The 25,274-nt window shown below is 39.1% G+C and overlaps 1 protein-coding gene across 3 annotated transcripts in view; it reads left to right on the plus strand.

Moving 5' to 3' along the window:
- BNC2 (basonuclin zinc finger protein 2) overlaps positions 1–25,274 on the plus strand; it is a 460,343-nt gene that overhangs the window by 320,719 nt on the left and 114,350 nt on the right. For all 3 annotated transcript variants that reach the window (XM_058431774.1, XM_058431776.1, XM_058431775.1), the window contains one exon: positions 6,641–6,876. In XM_058431774.1, coding sequence (XP_058287757.1) covers positions 6,641–6,876 — 236 coding nt within the window. The remainder of the gene's footprint in view (positions 1–6,640; positions 6,877–25,274) is intronic.

A 25,274-nucleotide genomic window follows, 5' to 3' on the forward strand; every position in this document is an offset into this window, starting at 1 on the left:
CAATGAGCGAATAGCGCCTAGAACAGGGATGTCCAATCTTTTGGCTTCCCTGGGCCACAATGGAAGAAGAATTGGCTTGGGCCACACATAAAATATACTAACACACTAACGATAGCTGATAAGCTAACAGTAAATGGCAAAAAAAGTCTCATTTAAGAAAGTTTATGAATTTGTGTTGGGCCGCATTCAAAGCCATCCTGGGCCATGGTTTGGACAAATTTGCTCTAGAATGATACCTGATATATAGTTGGTACTTAAAGGGTTATTTTCTTTATACTCTTCCTCACCATTGTTTTTCCTTATTAATGCTATTGAAGGCATTCATCCCTCTTTGTAAATTTGTATAAGAGGTGAAATTGTTTAGAATACTCTTCATTCCATTCATTGCAGAAATTGTGAATTGCATTCACCCTGGAACTAACATACTTTTAGTTGAACACCGACCACTACTTTGAAATTATTATTATTATTTTTGAGATGGAGTCTTGCTCTGTCACCTAGGCTGGAGTGCAGTGGCACAATCTCAGCTCACTGCAACCTCTGCCTCCCGGGTTCAAGCGATTCTCCTGCTTCAACCTCCTGAGTAGAGTAGCTGGGACTACAGGTGCGCGCCACCGTGCCTGGCCAATTTTTGTATTTTTAGTAGAGACGTGGTTTCACCATATTGGCCAGGTTGGTCTCGAACTCCTGACCCCATGATCCGTCCGACTCAGCCTCCCAAAGTGCTGGGATTACAGGCATGAGCCACCATACCTGACCTTGAAATTACTTTTTAATCAGCTAGAAAAGTACCTCAAAGGGTAGTTGTAATAGAACTCTTTTAGTTCCAACTTACAGAATGTGACTTCAAGTAGACAGTGAGAAAAAGGTAGAGGGGAGAGGGAGAGGTAGTGGAGGGACAAGGACAGACAGATTTTGTTGGCTCATATAACAGAAAATTCCAGGGATAGTACCAGCCTCAAAGCCCTGCCAAATCTTCTGAATCAAACAATATTATCAGTACTAGATATTTGTCAGATCATCTTGCAGCCTATCTCTTCTTCATATGATTTGCATTCTCAAGCATATTTGTTAGGTACAAATTTAGAGGAAAGAGAAGAAATTCCCAGTAGTTCTAAGTAAATTCCTGGATTCAATCGCACTGCCCAGACTTGGGTCACTTGCCTATTCTTGAACCAGTTGTTATGGTCAGGGTGCTGGAGCAGACTGGTTTTCTAGGCCTGGCTAAGGAATATTCAGTTCTATGAAATACTGGTATTGGCTGGGTATAGTGGCTCAATGCCTGTAATCCCAACACTTTCAGAGGCCGAGGCAGGTGGATCACTTGAGCCCAGAAGTTCGAGACCAGGCTGAACAACATGGGGAAACCCCATCTCTACAAAAAAAATACAGAAAAATTAGCTGGGTATGGTGGCATGCACCTCTAGTCCTAGCTACTTGAGAGACTGAGTCCCAGGAGATGGAGGCTTTGGGGAGCCGTGATCCTGCCACTGCACTCCAACCTGGGTCATAGAGTTAGAACCTGTCTCAACAACAACAACAAAAAACAGAAAAGAAAGAAATACTGGTGTTGAGTGTAAGGGACAAGTTCCCAAAAGGAAATATAGCTTCTATTACCAGAATGAAGGGGAGTGGACACAGATCAGGCAAAAAATTGGTATCAACTCACTATAGAGAAAAGGGCTTTTCAAACTGTACTTCCAAGGTTCAGCCCACTGAGATACTTAAGCAAGTTGAAGAGAAAAAGGGAGTAATATATGACTGGATGTTCTCTAACCCATGATTACTCCAGCTTCACCTAGAGCAGCTTCACTTTTATATATTTTGTGTATGCAACTTCTCGTTAGATTTCATTTGGAAATGAATCTTTTTTTTTTTTTTTCTAAATCCTGTGACGGAGTCTCACTCTGTCGCCCAGGCTAGAGGGCAGTGGTGCAATCTTGGCTCACTACAACCTCCGCCTCCTGGGTTCAAGTGATTCTCTTGCCTCAGCCTTCCAAGTAGCTGGGACTACAGGCATGTGCCACCATGCCCAGCTAATTTTTGTATTTTTAGTAAAGATAGGGTTTCCCCATGTTGGCCAGCCTGGTCTCAAACTCCTGACCTCCGGTGATCCGTTCACCTCAACCTCCCAAAGTGCTGGGATTACAGGTGTGAGTCATGGTGCCTGGCCTGAAAATGAATCTTGACAATACCATTGATATGGGACAAATCAGCAGATGGTTAGGCCCATAATATATTGAAGTAGGTGACATCTTTTCCCACTCCATCCTGATGAATGAGTTCTTGACCTACCTTTTCCACAGCCCCATTGGCCTGACTCATATATACCTGACTCCTCCACAGTCAGATATATGAAGATCATGAAATTAGGCAGCACTCCAGTTTTCAGCTTACAGATTTTATGCCACTTAAAAAATCATCATGTATCGTAGTTCTAGGGGTACTTCCCCAAAAGCTGTCACAACTTGGTGACTCGATATGATCGATATGATCTAGTAATTGTAAAGCAGACAATTTTGATATATTCAAGAAATTTGACAGATCATAATCTTTGATGATATGTTTATGCTGAAATTTGCAAGTTAGGCAGTTTATTTTTATTTTTATTTTTTGAGATGGAGTCTCGCTCTGTCGCCAGGCTGGAGTGCAGTGGCGTGATCTTGGCTCATTGCAACCTACACCTCCCGGGTTCAAGCGATTCTCCTGCCTCAGCCTCCTGAGTAGCTGGGACTACAGGCGTGCGCCACCATACCCAGCTAATTTTTGTATTTTTAGTAGAAACAGGGTTTCACCATATTGGCCAGGATGGTCTTGATCTCTTGACCTCGTGATCCACCCGCCTCAGCCTCCCAAAGTGCTGGGATTACAGGTGTGAGCCACCATGCCTGGCCCCGTTTAGTATTTTTTAAGTCTTCATCTATGTCTCATCTCCTAGGTAACTGCTTCTTAAAGCACACTCTTAGAGCTTTTTTGTGATCTGCTATTGACTTCCATTAAATATCTAGCCCAGCTTTTCATCTTCATCAGGGCCCAAACAAAGCTGGTGAGGTGTCTGTTTGTGTAAATAAAGTTTGTTTGTTTGCTTTTGGAGACAGGGTCTTACTCTTCTACCCAGGCTGAAGTGCAGTGGCACAATCATTGCTCCACTGCAGCCTTGACCCCCAGGGCCCAAGCAATCCTCCCACCTCAGCCTCCCAAGTAGCTGGGACTACAGGTGTGCCTGGCTAATTTTTTATTTTTTTTGTAGAGACAGGGTTTCACTGTGTTGCCTAAGCTGATCTCAAACTCTTGGGCTCAAGCAATTCTCCTGCCTTGGCCACCCAAAGTGCTTGGATTACAGGTGTGAGCCACTGCACCTGACCTAAGTACAGTTTTATTGGAACACTGACACACCTAATAGTTTAAGTCTTATCTGTGTATGGCTGCTTTCTTGCCATAACAGCAGAGGTGAATAGGTGTGAAAGAGAACGCATAACCCACAAACCTAAAATATTTACTATCTGGCCATTATGAATAAGTTGTTGACCTTTGCTGTATATTTATGTGGTTTATAACAGTTTTTCTACTTTTCTCTTTTTTTTTTTTGAGACAGGGTCTCTCTCTGTTGCCCAGGCTAGAATGCAGTGACACAATCATGGCTCACTGCAGCCTGGATCTCCCCTGGGCTCAGATGATCCTCCTACTCCAGCCTCCCGAGTAGCTGGGACCACAGGTGGGCGCCACCATGCCCAGCTAATTTTTCCATTTTTTGTAGAGGTGGGAGTTTCACCACATTGCCCAGGCCAGTCTTGAACTCTTGGCTTAGGCAATCTGCCATCTCGCCTCCCAAAGTGCTGGGATTACAGGTGTGAGCCACCTTGCCCAGCTGTATTCCTACTTACTAACATATGGTATACTTATGAAGAAGAATCAACTAGTGTCCTTATAATATCTTCAGTCTCATGTGTTCTCGAAAGCATATCTAGGGAAATATTTTTGTTCTTTCTGTGCTCTTTTAATTCTCTAACGATTCTCTCTTTTCTTCTGTACCCTTAACAGTTTAGTCCTCTTCATCTTTAAAACAACCAACCTTGGCCTGGTGTGTTGGCTCACGCCTGTAATCCCAGCACTTTGGGAGGCTGAGGCGGGCAGATCACGAGGTCAGGAGATCGAGACCATCCTGGCTAACACGGTGAAACCCTGTCTCTACTAAAAATACAAAAAAAAAAAAAAAAAAATTAGCCAGGCGTGGTGGTGGGTGCCTGTAGTCCCAGCTAGTCTGGAGGCTGAGGCAGGAGAATGGCGTGAAACTGAGAGGTGGAGCTTGAAGTGAGCTGAGATCGCGCCACTGCACTCCAGCGTGGGCGACAGAGCGAGACTCCATCTTAAAAAAAAATAAATAAATAAAACAACCAACCTTTTTTAATGAGCGGGAGAGAGAGTGATTATGGTTTTTTTCACCTACAATTTGAATGCATTTGCACACACACCTGCATGTACTTAATGCAGAGATGCAAGGTGCCAAGTACACGCACAAAAATCAGGATTTTGTGTCATTTTATTTCCTTTCTACTGACTCCTGTGAGTTTCATATTTGCTGTTGTCATAGAAGTCTGTTTTGTAAAGAACTATCTGATACGGTTGAGGAGAGCTGATGAAGGGAAATGGAGGAGGAGCAGATCCCCCCTGATCTGGTCACTGGATTCTGTTAGCAGAGCAGCCACTCATCAGAAGGCTGAGTAGTTAAGCTGTACTTGAAGAAGAACAGGGATAGTAATACCCCATCCCTGCTTTTTTGCAGTCTAAATGCCCTGTGGAGTGAGAGAAAACTTTAATCCCTAGGCTTGTGAATCCCTTATCTTTCCCAAACGTTAAATTAATTTTTAAGGCTATTTATTCAAAGTTGACTTAACCACTAGAATAGGGAAGATCAGACAAATCAGCTGCAAGAAATGAAGTATGAGAAAACCCGAACTCTTTGACAAAGTATTCCTGGGAGTAAATGTGTTGAATGAAGCCAGCGGGTAAATGATAAGGGCCTTTACACTGTGGATGTTAGAAAGCAATTTATCAAGAGTACATGAACTCTCTGGTGACCACAAGTCAGGAGGAAATGAGAGTGGAGGAGGAGCCCTGAAAAAATACATATGAAATACTAAAAAATCTGTGTGCACGCACTTTTAAATTCCTCCATTATTATGCAGTAATATTGCTGTAGTAAAATAAGAGTTGCTGAGAATGCACATGTAGTGTAGCCCATACCATTAGGGATAAGGTGTTAGGAAAAGCAGCTGAGAAAGGCCACACAGTAGTTTAGAATTTGCAGAAACCTTAGGTACATAACTTAGGTGTAGTTATGACTTGAGCCTAGATGTTGGCTGATACTCATTTGCCTGACTCATGAGTTTAGATGACCATCCTTCAGGCTTATGTGTTCATCTTGTTTAATTCCTAAATGGGCATATGCATATAATTCTGACAGTTTTGAATGCCTTTTGTGTTCTCTTAAGGAGTTTAGAGTGCCTCTCACTCGTTGTCTCACTAATCTTTGCAGCATCTCTTTAAGCCCTACAGATAAGACAGTGTTATTGCTTGAGGAACTGAGGCAAAATGTAATTATATTATCAGCAATAGGGTGTGCAGTAACTCAGATATGGATGGGGACTAGAATTTATGACCTTATTTTGGCATTTAGTTCTAGAGAAGAGATGGCGTTTCTTAAATTTGAGGAGAAAAAGCACCCAATTGTTGAAATTTTCATTTTATTAAAAGTGTTTACTCTGAGAATGGTCATCCTCAGCTTTTTCTGCTGAGATAATACAGTTAGCTGAAAATACACCAGAAATTCCCAACTGTTGGTTTGTCATTTGTTTCCACTTTCATCTATACCTTTAGAGCTATTAACAAAGTGACTTGTTCTTTCTTTTTAAAATTATGACTTTCATTTTCTTTTTTATCCTGAATAACTTTCAGAAAACATGCCAGTGAACACAAAAGCTATCTAACAGGTGACTAACGAGAGAAATTGGGAGAACTAGGTTTTTGGATAACCCCCTATAGCTAATATGACTTGACTTAAATTACTAGCCCTCCACACAGATGTCAGCTTTCCTTATTCCCTCCAAATTAGGTCTTTCATCCCTATCGTCTAAAGAACACTCTCTTCCTCTTCTTTAACCATTCAGGTATTATAAGGGGTGAATCTTATTCAGAAAAGTGGTATTGATTGAGCCTCCCCGTATGGCATGAGTTAGGAATTGTTTTGTTTTGTTTTTGGTGGGGGGTAGGGGACACCATCGTAACTTGGGTTGAAACAGTTCAGTTAACAAATCAATGAGGTCTTTAGCACCAGCCACGGTCATTTAAAAACATCCTCAGTGGCCCTTTATCTTAAAGTTGAATGTGTTTTGTATTTGTTGTTGCCTGCAATTTATAAACACATCGAATTTAAAAAATAGGAAAGAAAAGGGGTAGAACAGAAAGGAGGTGTCAGAGAACTATTTTCTTTGCAAGATCCTGCTTAAACACCTATGGCGAACATTCATGTGTAGAAATGGAGCCCTGGTAACTTCCAGCAATATTTCTAACTCGTATTCTCTCTCTTTATCTCTTTATTCCCAACACCCCCATCTCTGGAACTTTGGCGGGACCACCACAGCCTTGGATAAGCTCAGCACGCAGCACCTGTACCACCCCACCCAAGTGGAGATTGTGCAGTCCAACGTCGTGTTTGACATCAGCAGCCTGATGCTCTATGGGACACAAGCGGTGCCTGTGCGGCTAAAGATCCTGCTGGACCGTCTCTTCAGTGTCCTGAAGCAAGAGGAGGTACTGCACATACTGCATGGCCTTGGCTGGACTCTGCGGGACTATGTCCGAGGATACATCCTTCAGGTAGGGGGAGGACTTGAACGCCGCTGGTGTCCGGGGCCGACTGTGGGTGGGGAAGGGTAAGAGCCCTTGGCAAACCTCGCAGGAGGGGCTGCACACCCTCCTCTGGTTAAAGTGGTCATTTCAGCAGGATTGTCAGGGAAGGGGAAAGGAGAGAGACAAAGCAGTCCACTGTCGGGCCTCAGGGTGTATTAGAAGGAAAACTTGGCATCTTGACTTGCATTACCTTTGTTTGCACCTTTTTGAATTCAACTCTTTCTCTACAACATGAGCTTTCTGGCTTCTCCAACAAGTCTTATTATCACCCTATTAAAAAGGAGGGCTCTTTGAGGTGGGTAATGGGTGTGTGAAAATCTGAGATTACCCTTCACTTGGGTTTATCAGGGCTTTTTCTCATACTCGGTTTGCAGGTATGGTGTTTTTTTTGGTTGTCTTTGTACCTAAAGGTACACATTTTACTATTTATTGTTTTTTCAGCCAACTCAAAGGTAGAACTATAATCCATATAAACTTATATAACCAGTAAACCCTCACATGATAGCCTTCAGATTTCTACATTCTGAAACACACAGACATGGTTTTAGATTTGGTCTTTGCAGAACCTGTTCTTCTAGCCTTGAGTGTCTCTTTTGTATCAATGGTACTTCTGACCTGGTAAGGGCTTTAAGAGTTTTCTGGGAGGCCCACAGCCTTCATGCACCCCCATCTCCCATCCCTCCCTTTCTTCATCTCATTTTTGCAATGTGTCATGTGTCATTTGCATTGTATACTTTGCCTCTGAAATGTGTTTATGGCTATCTGTCTTCCTACAACCCTTGAGGGGTCAATGTTGAGAACAGCATTTTGGGAGACCCCAGGATCCAAAGAGGCTACACTGGATGATGAAGAATTACCCCTCTCGCCGAAGGAGATCTCAATTTGAGCAGGTAGAATCTGAAGCAATTTTTCAAATTTCCCATGAGGTTAATACCAGGAGTCATGACCCCTTCAAAAACAATTGGTTTTGGCCGTGCCAGCCTTGTACAGTGCTAGACATATCTCCACTGTTTATTCCCTGAGCTACTGTGTGTTACATGAAGGGCATTAGCTGCCAGCTTGGCATGTGAGGAGTGGGGAGCCTCAGTCTGCCTCTCGTTTTAACCTGGCATCAGTACACACAGATTCTTGTCATTCTCCTGTGTGGTACCTCCAGCTGTTAGCTGGGACAGGAGAGCAGTGAAAGGATAGCGAGTAGACGTAGGGAAAGGTAAGGGAGGTGGAATAACCTGTCTGCTCTCAGAATAGAATGGCATCTTAATTTAGTGAGAATCTCAACTGGGAAGACACAGAAAATTTGGCCCTCAGAAGATGAGATGATGGTGATAATAGTAGCAATTATATATTACGTTTTCAGTTTATAGAGCATGTTTACAAGCATTATCTCATTTGCCTCAGGATGGGGACATTTCAGTGGGTTAAAGTAGGAAGATAAGTCTTGGACGGTCAGGGGGCATGAGGGGGAACAAGATCTAGGAGGAAGGGGCCAGGAAAAATAAATAAGGAACTGGTTTCACAATCCCTGCTTATACTGGCCCCAAGATGCATACAGTGCTACATCTTTCTATAATCATTTCTACAATATGATGATTAATGTCTGTTTTGAATGGATTTTACCCTACACAAAGAGAAAAACCTCTTACAGTTGTTTGTATGGAACTGTTAGCTTGGCTAACAGTCCTTTCTTTATTCCAGACCAACAAGTGTTTTGCCCCAATCTGGTACCATCTTTATTACCTCCACTATGCTGCTTATACTTCTGTCATTAATACTGTATTTCAGTTTCATGTGTATTTGTTGCCTAAGATATTTACACCTGTATACCTATGCAGAGACACAAGCATATACATTGTATCTTTCTGTCCAAACAAATAGGTATGTGCAGGGCTATGCCGATTTGCCATTTTAACAAAGCTCAGGTAGCACTTTGATAGCAGTAAACATAAAGCCTGATAATGTTTCTGTGTTATGGTCCTATTGTTCTGCCTTGGCCAGTGCCTGTTTTTTATTTTACTTGAAATAATTATTTAGATGTTAGTTTTTCCCCAACTTGTGAACATATCTCTAATGCAAGTATAAAAAATGTAAATGTACTCTGTATTTCTTTTTATATGAGGGCCCAATATTTAAAAGGGGTGTCAAATCTTTTGGCTTCCTGGGCCACGTTGGAAGAAAAATTGTTTTGGGCCACACATAAAATATACTAACAATAGCTGTTGAGCTTAAAAAAAAAGTCTCATAATGTTTTAAGAAAGTTTACAAATTTGTGTTGGGCCACATTCGGAGCCCTCATGGGCCACATGCAGCCCGTGGGCTGTGGGTTGGACAAGCTTGATTTAAAGATGCAAAATTGCAAGAGAAATTAAGTTTGAGAGGAAAACCAGAAACTAAAATTTATAAATCTCCTATTTTATGGTGAAATACTGCATATAGAGAGCATTTTCATTTATTGTAATACTTAAATTATAATTAATTTTTATTATTTTAATATAGATTTTGACAGTCTCAAATTTAATATGTTTCTCCATTCAGAGTCTAAAATTGACATTTTGAGAAAACTATAGATGATTTTTACATTAGAGGAGTTCTAGGTTTAGTTTCTGTCTTGTTTTATTGGTAGAATTGATGTAATATAGATTTTATTTAAATGATGGTTTTTGTCATTCAGCATTTATAATCTACTTGTTCTTTGTTAAAACAGTTCTCGGTTTGGAAAAAAAAGCAAATGGTTCCAGAACACCAAAACTGCTACCACTTATGTAGTGAGAAAATGCTTGTTTCGTTAAGAAAAACGAGAGAGACTGTAAAAGTAAACCCTTTTCTTCTAAAGTAATATTATTTGATAATTGGCCAATATTTTAAAGATTGTATGTGGTAATGATAAGGTGTGCACAAGTTACTTTGAATATAATTGTATATGGCATTTTTGTAAAAGTAGGCTATACAATGTGTGTCCGAAGTCTGTGGAACCCCATAATGCTCTATTAGTGTACAAGTCATTTTATCTGGCTAAAACTCAATTGTCTTGTAGCCCTCAAGGCATCAATTTTAGCATTATTGCTCTCAACAACAGTATATTGAATATTATGTCAGTTAAAGGAGAATAATTATCAAGGCAGGTTAGGGTGGCTGCTAGTCTTACCACATATTGACTTGGTTAGCAGTTGGCTATAGATTGTGTTCCTGGGCAAATGAAGATGTACGGTAAGTTGAACTAGTCAAGCCAGGATATTAATTTAACTCTCTGTGGGACCAAGCCTGCATCCTTTATGTGTACACAGCTACTCCTGCCTTTTGAGATACCTTTAAGTGTGGAAGAATGACAGTTGTCTGATCTGATTTTGAATTTTTGGATGTAGGGGGAAGAGGGGAGCAGAACTTTCAAAACTGTGGTTTATGAAGAGGTTATTATTAGAAAAAGGGAGATGATAGTGATGCTACAGATACATTTAAAAGGCTGGCACATCGATCAAAGATCCTGTACTTTTTTTATAAAATTAATTTTCACCTATGTGAGTGTCTATATAATTCACAAGCTAGCCAGTTGGATATAAAATGCATAACATAACTTGGACTACAACTACTTAAGAAGTCAGGTAATATATTAAGAACCCAATATTCTCCTGTGTGCTTATTAAAGTATTTATTCAGAAAGTACAGAAAGTTAGCTTTTAAGCATTTTCCAGAAAACAACAAAAATGGGAATATGCAATTAGATGCTAAAATCTAAATACAAGGGAGAATATGATGTTTTTTCTACTACTAAAGAATAATTCTGGCCAGGTGTGGTGGCTCACACCTGCAAATCCTAGCACTTTCGGAGGCCAAGGCGGGCAAATCACTTGAGGTCAGGAGTTAGAGACCAGCCTGGCCAATATGGTGAAACCCTGTCTCTACTAAAATACAAAAATTAGCCGGGTATGGTGGCATGTGCCTGTTAACCCAGCTACTTGGGAAGCTGAGGCAGGAGAATTGCTTGAACTTGGGAAGCAGAGGTTGCAGTGAGCCAAGATGGTACCATTGCACTCCAGCCTGGGCATTGCAGCGAGACTCCATCTGAAAAGAAAAAAGAAAAAAAAAAAAGAAGAAGAATTCTTAGTTTAGGTCTGTATCTCATGATACATTTATTGACCATGAATGGAAGCAATGGCCCCCCTTTTTTCCTTCCCCATTTTCCCCTCTGTCCTTGACCCAGGAAATAAGAATACAGGTGATTATCGTTGTTGAATTTAGTCATTTAAAAATCAAGTTTTCATAGTCTCTTTCAGTTTGAACGTATAACTGACTTGCCTGGGCTCGTCCACCAGCCTGTCTGTGGAAATCTCCTCATTTGCAGGTGGGTCCTGCCAGAATTCAGAGAAGCAGTTGAGACACCCTGAATATTTAGCTGAGATGTCAACAGCCTTATAAGAAGAGTGGTATTAATGCCCCTATCAACTCTCCTGTGTCTTACCAGCACGAATGGGGCCATCCATCTTTAAGAGGTCCAGCTTTAGATTTGGGAGTAACTACATGCTGGATCCTTCTCTTAAGTTTCATGATACACATTAGTATAACACAGGCTCTCAGGAGGTCTAGGGTATGAGCCTGTGAGAGTAGGGAAGTAGCTTTCTCCAACCCTTCCCACTTCATAACCTCTTCCCTTCAAGCTCATTTGAAGTACTTAGTTCCTGAACACACTCAGCTCTTCTCCCACATGAGCTATTTGCATGTAAGGTTTCTTCTGCCTGGAATACCTTACTTGTGTCTCTGCGTGGATAATTTCTTCTCTTTTAGGCATCAGCCAAAGTCTCACTTTCTTACAGAGGACATCTTAGCCAATGTAGGTCTTTTCTAGTATAGCTATATCTTAGGACTCTGTTTCCTTCAAACTCCTATCACAATTTAAAATTAGTCAATTAAGTCAACTGTTAAAATGTTTATTTTTCTGGCCTCCTCACTAGGGAACGACACAAATGCAGAGCACTCAGTAAGTGTTTGTTAAGTGAATGGCTAAGGAAACCTGTTTAGCTTGGTATAGCTTGATGTTTCACCATGAAACTCATGGAATAGCCAGTAACTTCAGTTTGTCAAAAGGCCCTTAGTTTCTTCTCCAGGCTTCCTAAGGACTGACTGCTATAGCAGTAGCTGGGCTGTTGAGGGCAATAAGAAGAAAAGTAAAGGCTTCCATGCCTTCTAGCTAGTGGTCTGTGTAGAGTAAGTGTTTTGTGGTATCCGTGTGGTAGAAAACATCAATATTAAGCAAACACTTGTATTTAAACAGCTCTTTACAGAGCAAGTTCATGTAAGTTACCTCTTTTCCTCCTCTTACACCATCCTCTATAGATGTTGCCAATGAATTAACATTTGGTATAGTTGAGGCTCAAATAAGTGACTTTCCGCTGATCACAGAAGTGTTAATTGGCACAGGTGATACACTGTAAGCTTCTTGAAGATAACACATGTCTCTTACTCATCACTGTAACTCGCTTCCCAGCACCAGCACCCAGGCTTATACATAATAGGGTGTATTAAATATTGGAAGGAGGACATTTTGAAGTTTGATTTGAATTCAGGTCTTTGACTCTATGGGTAATATTCGGATGTTTGCTTTTTGTTTTTAAGGCTTCCAGCCTGTGTTTCCAGAATGTAATATGTGAGAGTCTGTAGAGGCAGAGTGGCATGATTTTGGGGAAGAGAGGAGGCCTGAGAGTCTGGAACTGACAGACTAACTTAAGATCTCTTATATTCAGTGGCACACCACATGTCTGACCTTAGGTAACATTGGGTGAAATGGGTTCCTCTTTTGTGTTCCTTTTCTTGCCTATTTCCTGATACTCCATTTCGTTATCTTTACTCCTGTTCGCTCTCATTTCTGTGACTAAAACCAGATCTGATATTTATCCTTAATGCTTTATTGTAAATTCCGATCGTTGACTTTCCTTTCCAGGGATACATACCTTTTGTAGTTGAGCATAAAAACAAAGGTTTTCTACCTAGTTAGTAAGATTTCAGCTATACCATGTGCGGGGATTGGAAGAGAGATGAAGTAGTCTTTCCTGGGTTTATAAAAGCATTTCAAGTTGGATGGCAAAAGGGCTCTGGACATTGAGACAAGATTGGGTTAAATCTGGAAAACTTTGCCATTCTTAGTCATAGTTTCTTAATCTTTAAAATTAAGATAACTCCCCATACCTCTCTAAAATTAAGATAACCCTCATGTCTCTACCTTTGAGTGGCTAAAAAGATGAAATAATATAGATGAAATGTATGTTGTGAACTCCTCAATAAATTGGCATTTTTGCACTTATATCTATGTGCAAAGTTAACTCTGACTAATTATAACAGAGAAATATCAGTAGCTAAACATGTTTCTCTACAGATGCCAAATGCTTAATAAAATAGGGAATGCATTTTAGGCATTAGTATCAATAAGATAAATTGCAGTTGTTTTAGTAAGTACATCTTGAAATACTACTAGTGGCATAACACAGCAGAAGTTTCTCTTTTCTCTGCAAGCCTAGTCTAGTGGTGAATGCTTTCCTTCCATAAGTGATTTGACAAGAGGTAATTTAGGGCTATTGCTATTTTATGGCTCTGCCATTTTCTGGGATCGTAGATTCCTCATCCAGGTGGCAACCCTGAGAGAAGGTGAAGGTTCTCTGTGGGATATTTTCATGGGTGTGGCTCAGAAGTGTAGTAGGGTGCTTCTTCTCCCATCACTGACCAGAACTTATCTGTAAATGGGGCCGTGTGACTGAGAGGAGGAGCCAGGATGTATGGGCTTGGCAGGCACTCTCAGGGAAAATGAGTACAGGTCTGTGCTCCACTCATGTGTGGTGGAATAGCTATAATTATGCCTTCTTTTTATAGAGTTGGACCAGAAAAGCTTAATGCAGCAGAGTCATGTAGTGAAGGCAGATTCATGGGCTTGCATCCTGGCTTCAGTTCTTACTAGACATGTGAAAAAATTAGGCCCATGTCTTTATTCACCTCAGTTCACTCACCTGTAAAACAGGGATAATAATAGTACTCTTGGCTTTGATGTGAAGATAAAGTAGAATGATTCACATAAAGCATTTAGTAGTGCCACTTGCTAGGTATCCAGGCAATGCTAACTATTAATATGATAGTGAAAAAGATGATGATATAGACTATTACAGACTACTGCCAACCTGATGATTTTAGAACTTTGTTTCTATAAAGTAGCCTTAAATCCTGGATTTCACTGTGCCTCTTAGAGAAGAATCCCTTTCCAACCAGTAGAGAAAAAGAGCAGCTACTATTTAATTATCAATAAATAATACATACACATACACACATATATATGTATGTACATATGAATGTACTTGGATATAAAAAAGAGGCAGGAGTATGCAGTAACAAAGACTTTGTACTTTAGAGTTGGACAGACTTGGTTGTGAATCTTGGTTTCACTTTTTGGTAGCTCTGTTAGCCAGCAGAGAGAACATACTTGAACGTCAGTTTCTTCATCTATAAAAGTTAAATCAAAGGTTATTTTAAAAGTATGTAGTGCAATAACTAGCCCATAGTACTGTTATTAATATTAACCATTACTACATTGTGAAGGTGTGTACTTTCATGTGTGCATTTTTTAAAGTAATGGTTTATTCTTTTTTTTTTTTTTTTGAGATGGAGTCTCGCTCTGTCTCCCAGGCTGGAGTGCAGTGGCATGATCTCGGCTCACTGCAACCCCTACCGCCTGGATTCGGGTGATTCTCCTGCCTTAGCCTCCTAAATAGCTGGGGTTACAGGCGCCTGCCACCACACCCAGCTAATTTTTGTATTTTTAGTGGAGATGGGGTTTTACCAACGTTGGCCAGGCTGGTCTCAAACTCCTGAACTCAAGTGAACCACTCACCTCTGCCTCTCAAAATGCTGGGATTACAGGCATGAGCCACTGCACCCGGCCAAGTAATGGTTTATTCTATATATGACACTGTCATTTTTATCACCTTTATATTTCCCTATTTTATCAACTCTTCCAATACTTTCCAAGCTCTGGCACAGAATGAATGATTAATTGATATATTTGTTTAAATGATTAGAGTATCTAGGATTGCACCTTATCGCATAAAATAAAACATCTAAAACAGCCTTCGAATTAGGTATTATCTGACCTCACAGGGTTTTAGGAAATATCTGGAGCAGAAAGATCAATGAATCTAGATATAAATTAATTTAGGTAATCCTTCAAATAGCAAAATAAATTGGTTTATTAGTATATATTGAGTATATAAGAGGAGATCTCTCTGAAAACCAACACTCTAATGGGTGAGCTATAAACAAATGATGGAAAGTTGTATTATATAAACTACAAAAATATACAGATGACCCAGAAAATTGACATGAAGGGGGGATTATTTGACCCCAAGTAAAGATTGGATTATCAACACCATGACATAAGGAAGGTGTGGTTGCATTATGTCACCAATATGTGAATCTTTTTCAGGAAAGAAGGATCACACGTATGATTGGTCAGGATCCCCCTGTCTTTGGCGGGGATATAAAAAAAATAGATGATTCAGAGCAGTGTATTGTATTTATAGTGTCTGTTTTCTAAAGTGCTTGGACCACTCTACAAACACTGTCCTGGCAAGCCTCCTAACCTCCCTATTAGAGAGATAGTTTCAGAGACTATTATCCTTGGTTTTAAAGTTACCGTGATGGGGAGGCCTCAGGCAGAGGCAAAGCTGGAAGTGGAATACAGGGATTTTGAATCCCTTGCCAAAGCTCTAACTATTTGAACAGCAATGGAAATAAACACCTTAGATCCAAGGACAAAGCTTGATGTTTTGTGCTTAGAGTTAAAATGAAAGTATTCCTCCCTTTACTCTTGCAAAATAAAAATATATGGCTTACCAGATTCCAGGATGGAATGCAGTGACTGCCGGAATAGGATTTGCGCCTGTGGGACATGAATAGAGGCTTTCGCATTCCCCCAGGAGGAGCAGAAATGAGTCCAGTGGCCAGTCTCCATTTGATAAGAATCAGTTCAGATTTACTTGAAATAGACATTGTCTGTGATGGCACTGATTAAATCATATGATCTCCTGAGCAGCACTCATACATCCTTCTTGTTGAATTTAAAGTGGAAAGCTCTGAGCTTTGGGTTTAAACCTTAATTCTAGCACCAATTAACGCTCTAGCCATACAAAAAGCACAGAATTTCTATGAGCCTTATTTTCTTGATGGTGCTTTCTTAAAGGAGCTTTCAGGATGAAGAGAAGTAATATGTTAAATTCATAGTGGAGCTTAGTAAATTTAATTCCTTACGTAGAATGATCTCCTAGTCCCCCCACCCCAACCCTTAAGTTTCTAGAGCAACGGAAGCTTTATGAGTCTTCCAGTTGCCCATACGTTTTATTTGAGCTACTGTGTCCTTTTCTAGTATTGCCCCCAATTTGACAGAAGAGCCCAGTGGAAGATGAGGGGGACTTGTACAGGAATGAAATCTTCTGTGACTATAACGAAGAGTCATGAGAAAACTCTCAAGGCTGAGTCCTAGTCTACTATCTGTTTCTTTTGAGTGACTTACACTTCCAGTGCTGGTATGTGAAATCTTGAAGGGCTGTGAAAAGTAGAAAATGAGATAAGGATCTGTGTGGGTTTCTGGAAGCTTTTGCTAAATTCATACAGATGGGACAAATGCAAATAAAGATACATTTATTTGATTTCTGCATGATAGCTATATGTAATGCTGACGGAACTGGAAAACAAAATGTGGGCCAATACATTTGCTAGGAGAATGAGTGACCATGCATGGTTAGGCCACATCTAGGCCTGATGATCAGAAGCTCTTCTTGATTTGTCTGATGTTTGCATATCACCACTTCTTTCTTAGGGAAGTCACTAGTGATTCTGATTGTTTACAGACCTGGCATTTGTTGCTGATAACCTTAGATTTTAAAGATGTAGCTAACTATCTAGTGATGTCATGAACAATTGTTTTAGAAACCTACCATTGTGGTCCTGTTGGTATCTAGGAAGTTTTTTCATTTGTTGGTGGCAACGGAGTGATCCGTTATGATCTACTTTTCCTCTCTCCTCGTCCCCTCCCCCATCTTCTTCTCTCCCTTTTCTTTCTTTCTTTTTTTCAGTCAAGGTAGACTTGAGATAGGGGACTTGCATGGCTACAGTAGATCGTAATACATGAGGCCCCCCAAATAAGAGAGTGAAACACTGGCTGGGATTTATTTTCTGCTCGAACTCATCCTCATTTTTCTGTGTATTTCTTACCTATTAGTCCCCAGAAAAGCATTTTTCAAAGACTTTGAGAACCAAAGGTTCTCTCTGTAAGGAAATGTGTTAACCTGATTTCCTTGTTCTCATGTAATTTTCTCTCTTAAAGCCATAATAATAGTGTCAGAGGCAGCTTTCTAGTTAGTGTGAGTAATGTGGTTACTGTATTTTCTATTTTTATTTTAATGTGCTTTTCCTGCTGTGGATTTTTTTTCTTTCTTGATTTTAAAAACAGCAGTTGAGTGAATGTGGTTATTTGAAGACTGGCGTATATTGCATCTTCTCTGAGATGCAATTTCGAAGGAAGGCTCTGTGCGCAATAGGCATTTTTTTCGGATTCCTTAGTAGGATAAATAGGAGAATGTTTGGAACACAGACCAGTGACAATATTGGTTTATGGCCGTGGTAGGTCAGGCTTTTTCAGAGAAATTGACAATAGAGTATCCCCTAGGTTTTGTCTCTAGAGAATCTGTTAATATGAAGTCCATTTTATGGTGTGTTGATAAGAAAATTAGGTAACCAGGGAAGCACCTTAAATTGCTGCATTCATTTGCCTCTTTTTAAGTGTGCACACACATTGAGAAATTTTAAATTAACAACAACAAGATACACTTAAATTCCCCTGGAAAGAGTAATTAACAGCTACTTGTCTCTGTGCTGTCATCTCTGCCAGAATTAGAGTTCCTGCTGAGTATATTCCATTGAGTCAGCCATCATTCCATCACCAGCAGGGATTGCTTTTCCACGTATTGACATGTGAGGGAATGTCTGTCTTGCAGTAGCCATGGGCTTGTGCCAGATTTTGAGATCCATAGAGGCAGTTCTGGGAGCTTTTCAATTCTGAATCAGGGTTCCAATTCATAATAGCTGAGCCAGGGAAACCGGGTTGAATCTGTGGCCAAAACCATGGTAAAAAACTTTTTCCCCCTTTCCCTTCTTGCAGTGCTTTATTGCTTTAAAATACGAGTGCCTCTGTCCATTGATTCTCTGGTGACTTTCTGTTGGATTCAAATTGTGGTCTCTTAGGTGAAGAGGTCAGTGTGTTATTCATTCAGCTACACATCGATGGAGATTAACTGAGAGCAGTACAAGACATTTGGATCCTGCCAGACCTAGGGCACCTGAAGGAAGTTTCTTTCTTTTCTCTCTAGCCTTTACTATGCCTGCTGTAGAAGAGGATGGCCCTGTCTTCTGGGAGTAGGGGAGGGTTTTGATTGGCTGTGTGTTAACTGCCTCAAATCCACGGCCAAAGGGCGAGTAAGAACCCTGGAGAATCAAACATGTCATCTTTTTAGCATCACCTGATTTAGTGCTTTTCCTCAGGTCTGAGACGTCTCAGGGGGCCTTTTTCCCTTGCAGCACTGATCTTTCAGTGAGGTGCTAGTGTCTGTCCTGAGCAATAACAAGGAAAAACCATGAAGTGTGAACGGCTCTTATTAGGGGGGTAAATGTCGTTAGCGCCTTTGTAGCCTTCTCTGCAATCTGAATGCTCTTGTCAAAAGAGCGAATTACTGAAGCCTCCTTTAAAATCACATAAATGGAATTTAAGATGCTGAAGTTTTACATTTTAATTAAGCAAGGCTATTAACTCCCTTTACATGTACATTTTTTTTGTAGCCTGTTATGCTTTGTATGCCTTATAAGGCTATTGAAAAATTATCCACAAAAATTATTTTAAGGATTTGAGAAATAGTTGGTTAACTTTAAGTCAAAGTTTTAGATATAGAGACCCTATACTCGTGCCCAACCATTGTAATATGCATATTGACGTATATGATAGGGGAAAACACTAGCATTTTGAGTTAATAAGTAGGTCACTTTGGATTAATGGAAAGTTTAAAGCTTAGAGTGTTTAAATAATGATTTTATTCTTTTCAGTACACAAATGGAAATGTTTCTCCAGTCCAAATTCCCCCTAGTATTCTCCCGAAACAAAATTTTTATATGCAGATATTTGCTTCTTTTGCAAGTTTGAGAATTTCACAGTAACTTCTGGTGACCCTGGGTTGTGTCTTGCAGTTACAAAAAAAAAAAAAAAATCACGTTAAATAGTTGCATGGTTGCGGGGGTCAGATACAGAAAGAAAATAGTCTTTTACTATGCATATTAATTTTTAATAAAAATGAATTGAGCCATCTGGTTAAAACTTTGGGAGGTGCATCTAGAAAAGTTACAGGTGGTGAATAGAAGTTTGCTACTCATTACCGCTAATTTAAGATGTATAATTTGATATATTCTGTTTATTTAGTGTGTAGTCTTTAAAATGTGATCCTCTATTCCTTTTCAAAATTCTAATTAGGTCACAGATTTTCCTTTCCTTTTCCTTTTCCTTTTCCTTTCCCTTTTCCCTTTCCTTTCCTTTCCTTTCCTTTCCTTTCCTTTCCTTTCCTTTCCTTTCCTTTCCTTTCCTTTCCTTTCCTTTCCCTTCCCTTCCCTCCCCTCCCCTCCCCTCCCCTTTCCCTCTTTTCCTCTTTTTCCTTCCCCTTCCTTCCTTTCTCCCTTCCTTTCTCCCTTCCTCCCTCCCTCCCTCCTCTTTGTCTCTCTTTCTCTCTCCCTCCCTCACTCCCTCCCTCCCTTCTCTCTCTCTCTCTGTCTCTCTCCCTCCCTCCCTCTCTCCCTCCGTCCCTCTCTCCCTCTGTTGCCCAGGCTGGAGTGCAGTGGCATGATCTTGGCTCAGTGCAGCCTCCACCTCCCTGGCTCAAGTCATCCTCCCATCTCAGCCTCCCTAGCAGCTGTGACTATAGGTGTGTGCCACCACACCTGGCTATTTTTTTCACTTTTTAATTTTTTGTAGAAATGGGATTTTATCATATTGCCCAGGCTGGTCTCAAACTCCTGACCTCAAGCCATCTGCCTGCCTTGGCTGCCAAAGTGTTGGGGTTACAGACGTGAGCCAACATGCCCGGTCATATTTATTTTTCCCCACAAATATTCTGTTCGTTTTTTTCCCCCTGTTTTGAGGATTCAGGAACATGTATTTATTCAAGAGATAACTGATATATTACAAGTAGTAAACAGACAGACATGCCCCTCTGTTACAGCTTTCAGTTTAGTGGAAGTGGTATATTACAAGTGGTAAACACACACACACCATGGTATATTACAAGTGGTAAACAGACAGACACCATGCCCCTCTGTTACAGCTTTCAGTTTAGTGGAAGTTGGTGACTCAGGCTAAATTAAGGGAAAGGAGAGATCGTTGGGTATGTTTTCTAATGAAAACATAAGTATGATCTATAATTATTGCAGTCATGAATTATATGTAAATAGACTCTTTGGACATACTACCAATTTACTTGAAAAGTCAATGCTTTAAGGAATTTTAAACATTTTTCAGCTGTCTTGGTTGTATTTTAATAATATTAATTCAAACTCTGCAATTAAATGACTGACTAACGTAAATTTCAACCCAGCCCCCGCTTTTTGAATTAAAAACATTTCTATTAGTTTCAGTTACTGAGATTTTGCTCTCTATTATGGAAAACCCACTTATTTATTAGATTATAGAAGATAAGCAGCAAAAGATATATTTCCTTCCTATTCCTTAAAATGTTTCGACAAGTTAATGAAAACTTATTTTAAAATTTCCTTTTAGTGAGAAATCAAAGATGATCATTTTTAGCCCCATCAGGATCATTTCACAAAAACTGCCTGTGAAGTCACTCATTTAGAACGAGACGATCTCTGTGGAATTGCTGTTGCCAGTGCCACTTGGGGAGTAATTGGGCCAATTAAAATGTAGATGTTTTATATTAAGTTGTGGTGCCTGTTAAAATAGAGTACCAGATTTAGAATTAGTCTGTGTTCCCTTTGTTAGTTTCCTTCACTCAGTACATAGAATTTTAGTTCATCTGATAGCTTGACTGATAAGTAATATATGTATATAATTAAGAAGGTGATAGTCTAGTACCAGTAGGTTCTTCTGAAAAGTAGCATCCGATTGGTAGGACAGTGAGAAGAACCTTCAGGCAGTACCATCTGCTTTGTCCTCTCTTTCCTCTGTTCTAACTTACACCTGGATCCAGGCTGTTAATATAAATTATGATTGCTAAGGTTCATATTTTAGGATAACTTTGACAAAGAGATGTCTGGAGTATCAAAATTATCAAAGATGTGCAGTAAACTTCTTCATAAATGTTTTTCAAGGCACCAGATGGAAGGAAGCTTTACTGTATTACATTTCCCATATGGAAAAGTATCTGGGACCTGAAAGGGGCACACCCTTAGAAGGGGAACACTTCTTAAAAAGGAACTTTATGAAACAATGCTATAGTATAGGGTTTTCATGTATGATTTATTCACTTGAGCATATTGCTTTGAAGGCCCAAACAGCATCCTGAGTATGAGTTGTGGTTTCCTAGACCTAAGGAGTGTCTGATAGTTTAAATTTCACAAACTTTTTAGATTTGCCTATGCCACAGGTCAAATATGCCTTGCTATGAGTCTGGTTGCCATTTATTTTAGTCAAGGTTTGGCTTTTGTTAAAATTGTTGCATTGGGTTTCTTTATGAAAGATAAATGTACCTTCTCCTACATGTGTTATTTTATATTAATAGAAAGTCAAGATGGTAGAATTTAAACACCATTGTGGTGGAAAAGGTAAGCATTATTTTTCTACAGTGTTCTTTCTTTCATTTTTGGTATATATATTTTGTAATCATTTTCATTTGGTAAATATTACATAACTATTGAGGAGGGCTTCGGAGGTTGGTTTGTGGTTCTTTTTTTGTTGTCCACTTTTTTTTACAGCAATAATATTTCTAAAAGAGTAATATGTGGTTTTTAAGAATACTTTTAAAAGATTTTTCAAATAATACTATAGTGTTTCGAGTGCGATTCAAGGAAACCGTATGTACTCATGCATTTAATAACATCAGACTTTTACAGTGTACATCAAAAGATAGTCCTAAAGAGGTGTATTCACTTTGAAATGACATTCAGAAAATTAAAGCATATTTTCCTGCAGAATAAATGTATGAATGGTATAGACATCTTCTATCCAGGGTAGTTGAAAAACCTAAATAATTATGTTAAATCTGGAGCTTCTAGACATGCTTCAGGAATATTTTTCTGCTTAGGATGAGCTCTACAATATGCCATATAATTTTCACTTTACAGGGTTTATGAGCAGGATAGTAGTGAGATTTATAGATGCTAATATGTTAGTAACATTTTAAATATTTAGTTTTGATAAAAGTAATACACTAAATGGAAGAAATTTCCTCTATATAGCTGAACTAACCGTGAGGAGCATACAGTTCATGAGTAAAACAAACAGGTAATAAAAACTGCTTTTGTTTATAGAAATTTGGTTTAGGACAGAAACTAAAATTTGGCTTAGATAATGTTCCCAAAATTTTCTCTTATTTCCTTTCAAAATATATCTTTGGAAGAAAGAGCAAAAATATGAAGATTCATCTGAAAGATTACTATATTTTCTCTTTTCATTTAAAGTACAGTATTAGCTTGAGTTAGAATTCTATGAAATATTTATGGGATATATATATACAAAGCTTTATTTAATGTTACAGTTATTGTAGACAGGGCTTAAATACAAGACCGAAGGAGAAGGGGGATTTTTTTTCTCCATGTCAAACAGGCTGTCCAATTTATGTTTATGAAAAGAAAGGGAAAAAATAAAAACAAAAGGCTGTGTTTTTGTGAGTCTTAAATTGTGAGGCTAGAAATACATTTAGATAGAATAAAAACTCACATACCTCAGCTTATTAGTGATTGACTTTTGAGACCTTCTACAGAAAAGAATTTTGCTGAACTTCACAACAAGAAAGACCACATAGGGTATTTTAGACCACTTTTATTAAATTTAGTTAGCATTTTTAATTTTTCCACAATGTTGCATGCCTTTAACAAAGTCCATTCTGAAATATAGAATGGTCTATAAAAGATTTGGATGAGGTGTAGAAAGGTGTACAAGAACCAGAGCACCGAGGGCATTTATTATTAGTTTAAAGAGTTTCATTTCACTGAAAGCTGATTTTTTTAAAGTGAGTAAAGCATATATTAGTATATTAATAGTGGTTTAAATTCCCAGCATTTTATTATTTTTCACAAGTCTGTGGGTCAGCTGGGCATATCTGCAGTGAGCTGGCATATTGGCCTAGGGTTGGTTGGTCTAGGATGGCCCATTTACATATCTGGCTATTAGGTTGTTACTGGCTGTTGGTTGGGGCAATGGAGATAACTGGGCAATTTATCATGCATCCTTCAGCAGGTTAACTTGGGCTTGTTCACTTGCAGATAGTTGTAGGGTTCTTAAGGGCAGCAGGAGAGGGCAAGTCCAAGTGTGCAGGCACTTCTAAAGTATCTACTTGCTTCGTATTTGTTAGCATGCCATCAGCCAAAGCCAGTCACATTACGAAGCCCACAGCTGGAGTGGCAGATGACTACTCCAGGACATGGATACCAAAGACATGAGCAATTTGGGGACCAGTACTGTAATCCTTACTCACCTGATTTAGTGTCTTAGGAAGCTTCATTTGGTAGTGGTATCTTTGTGGAACTAAGGAGTCCTGAGCCAGGATGTCTGACTTGAAAGCTGTCACTGTAGTTCAAGCAGAAATAAGGCTGGCATTTAAGAGTAATGGCAGGGAGGATAAACAGCAGGGTTAGATAAAACCACTTGCTGACTAGATGCACTAGATGGGGGAGAAAAAAGGGTGCTCATAGGTTAATTCCAGGCTTCAAGATGGGGTATATGGGAATCTAGGAAACTGGTAAGGTTGTAGACCTAACTATGTTTATAGTGAACATAGGACATTCATGCAGCATCCTAAACAATTTCTATTCCTCTGTCCAGAAGTATTAATATGAAAGAGATGGAATCTATGAAATTCCTTTTTAGAAACTGTTGCTTAAAAATTACGCCAGTGCTTTCTTTACCATCAGCCTTGCAAAGATGTGTAAATGACACTAAGTGTTTTCTCTCATCTTTTAAAAACATATGGGCAACCTTGCCATAAACAATAAACCCAAAAGTTTGGATTTCCTAGTTTCATTTCTCTGAACTGAGCAGCTACCTAGGATTTTTAGAAACTTAGTTTTATAGGTGATGAAGATTATTTTTATATGTAGAAATGTCAATTGCGACAAAAGTTAAAAATTTGGAAATCATTTTATTATCTACAGATCTACAGAAAAAATAGGCAGATTTTTCTTTCCACCTAGATTTAATTTTAAGAATATGAATATTTGATTCATCCTCATTTTCATCTTAACAGATACTGCTACATGTTTAACCAAAAGATTAGGATTTTTGAATGGTTTGCTATTTAGTTACGTTGCAGAGCCAAAGTATAAAAGTTTTGATTTTTTTCTGCCATTTACTTTGTCATCTAGGTTAAACTCCTCCAAACTGTGAATATTTTTTGAAGAAATCATATCTAGGTTATTTATGAAAATATACAAAAGCCATCTCCCTGCTAAGTAAATAGAAAACTAGTTTGATCATGGTTTCTCTACAGATGGATGGAGAATAATTTTTTTGTTAAAGAGTATACCTACCTACAAAAGAAGATAAAGAGAGATACTTGGGGAGAAAGCAACTTAGTGCATTATTTGTTTCCGGAAGACAAACGTGCAATTTATAATTTAAATTAAGATCAGGGTACATAAACTGTTAAGTATGATAAATGACAATGTATTTCAATTTTATATTATGTCAGTTTAGAGAGATGGATTAAGGGAAAGGGTAATGAAGGAGGAAGAGAGACAGATTTTTAGAAATGATTTTCTCATGATTCTTTATGATGTGGTTTTGCAAGCATGGTACAAATCAGAATTAGGTTGCACAGTTAGATGTCCATTTCTGCATTGCTATTGTGTGATTCTCTCATTCATGGGCAGTCTTATTTACTGTAAAACTAAAACAGGGAGACTTCCACAATGTTAGATCAAGGAAGAAAAACATACTTGATAATGGTAAGAAAGCTTAACAGTGCCCAAACTAGTAATCCTCAAAATTGCATCTTCTAGTAACACATCTAGAGTTCTTTGCATTGAGTAATATTTCTCTTAAATCATAACAGTAGTAATTCATTCAGGATAGGACTATTTTAAAAAGCACTTACACCATTATTGGTTTAGTTGATGGTCACAAAGTCTAC

Source organism: Hylobates moloch, unplaced genomic scaffold, assembly GCF_009828535.3.
Source record: "Hylobates moloch isolate HMO894 unplaced genomic scaffold, HMol_V3 SCAFFOLD_19, whole genome shotgun sequence".
Classification (NCBI taxonomy): domain Eukaryota; kingdom Metazoa; phylum Chordata; class Mammalia; order Primates; family Hylobatidae; genus Hylobates; species Hylobates moloch.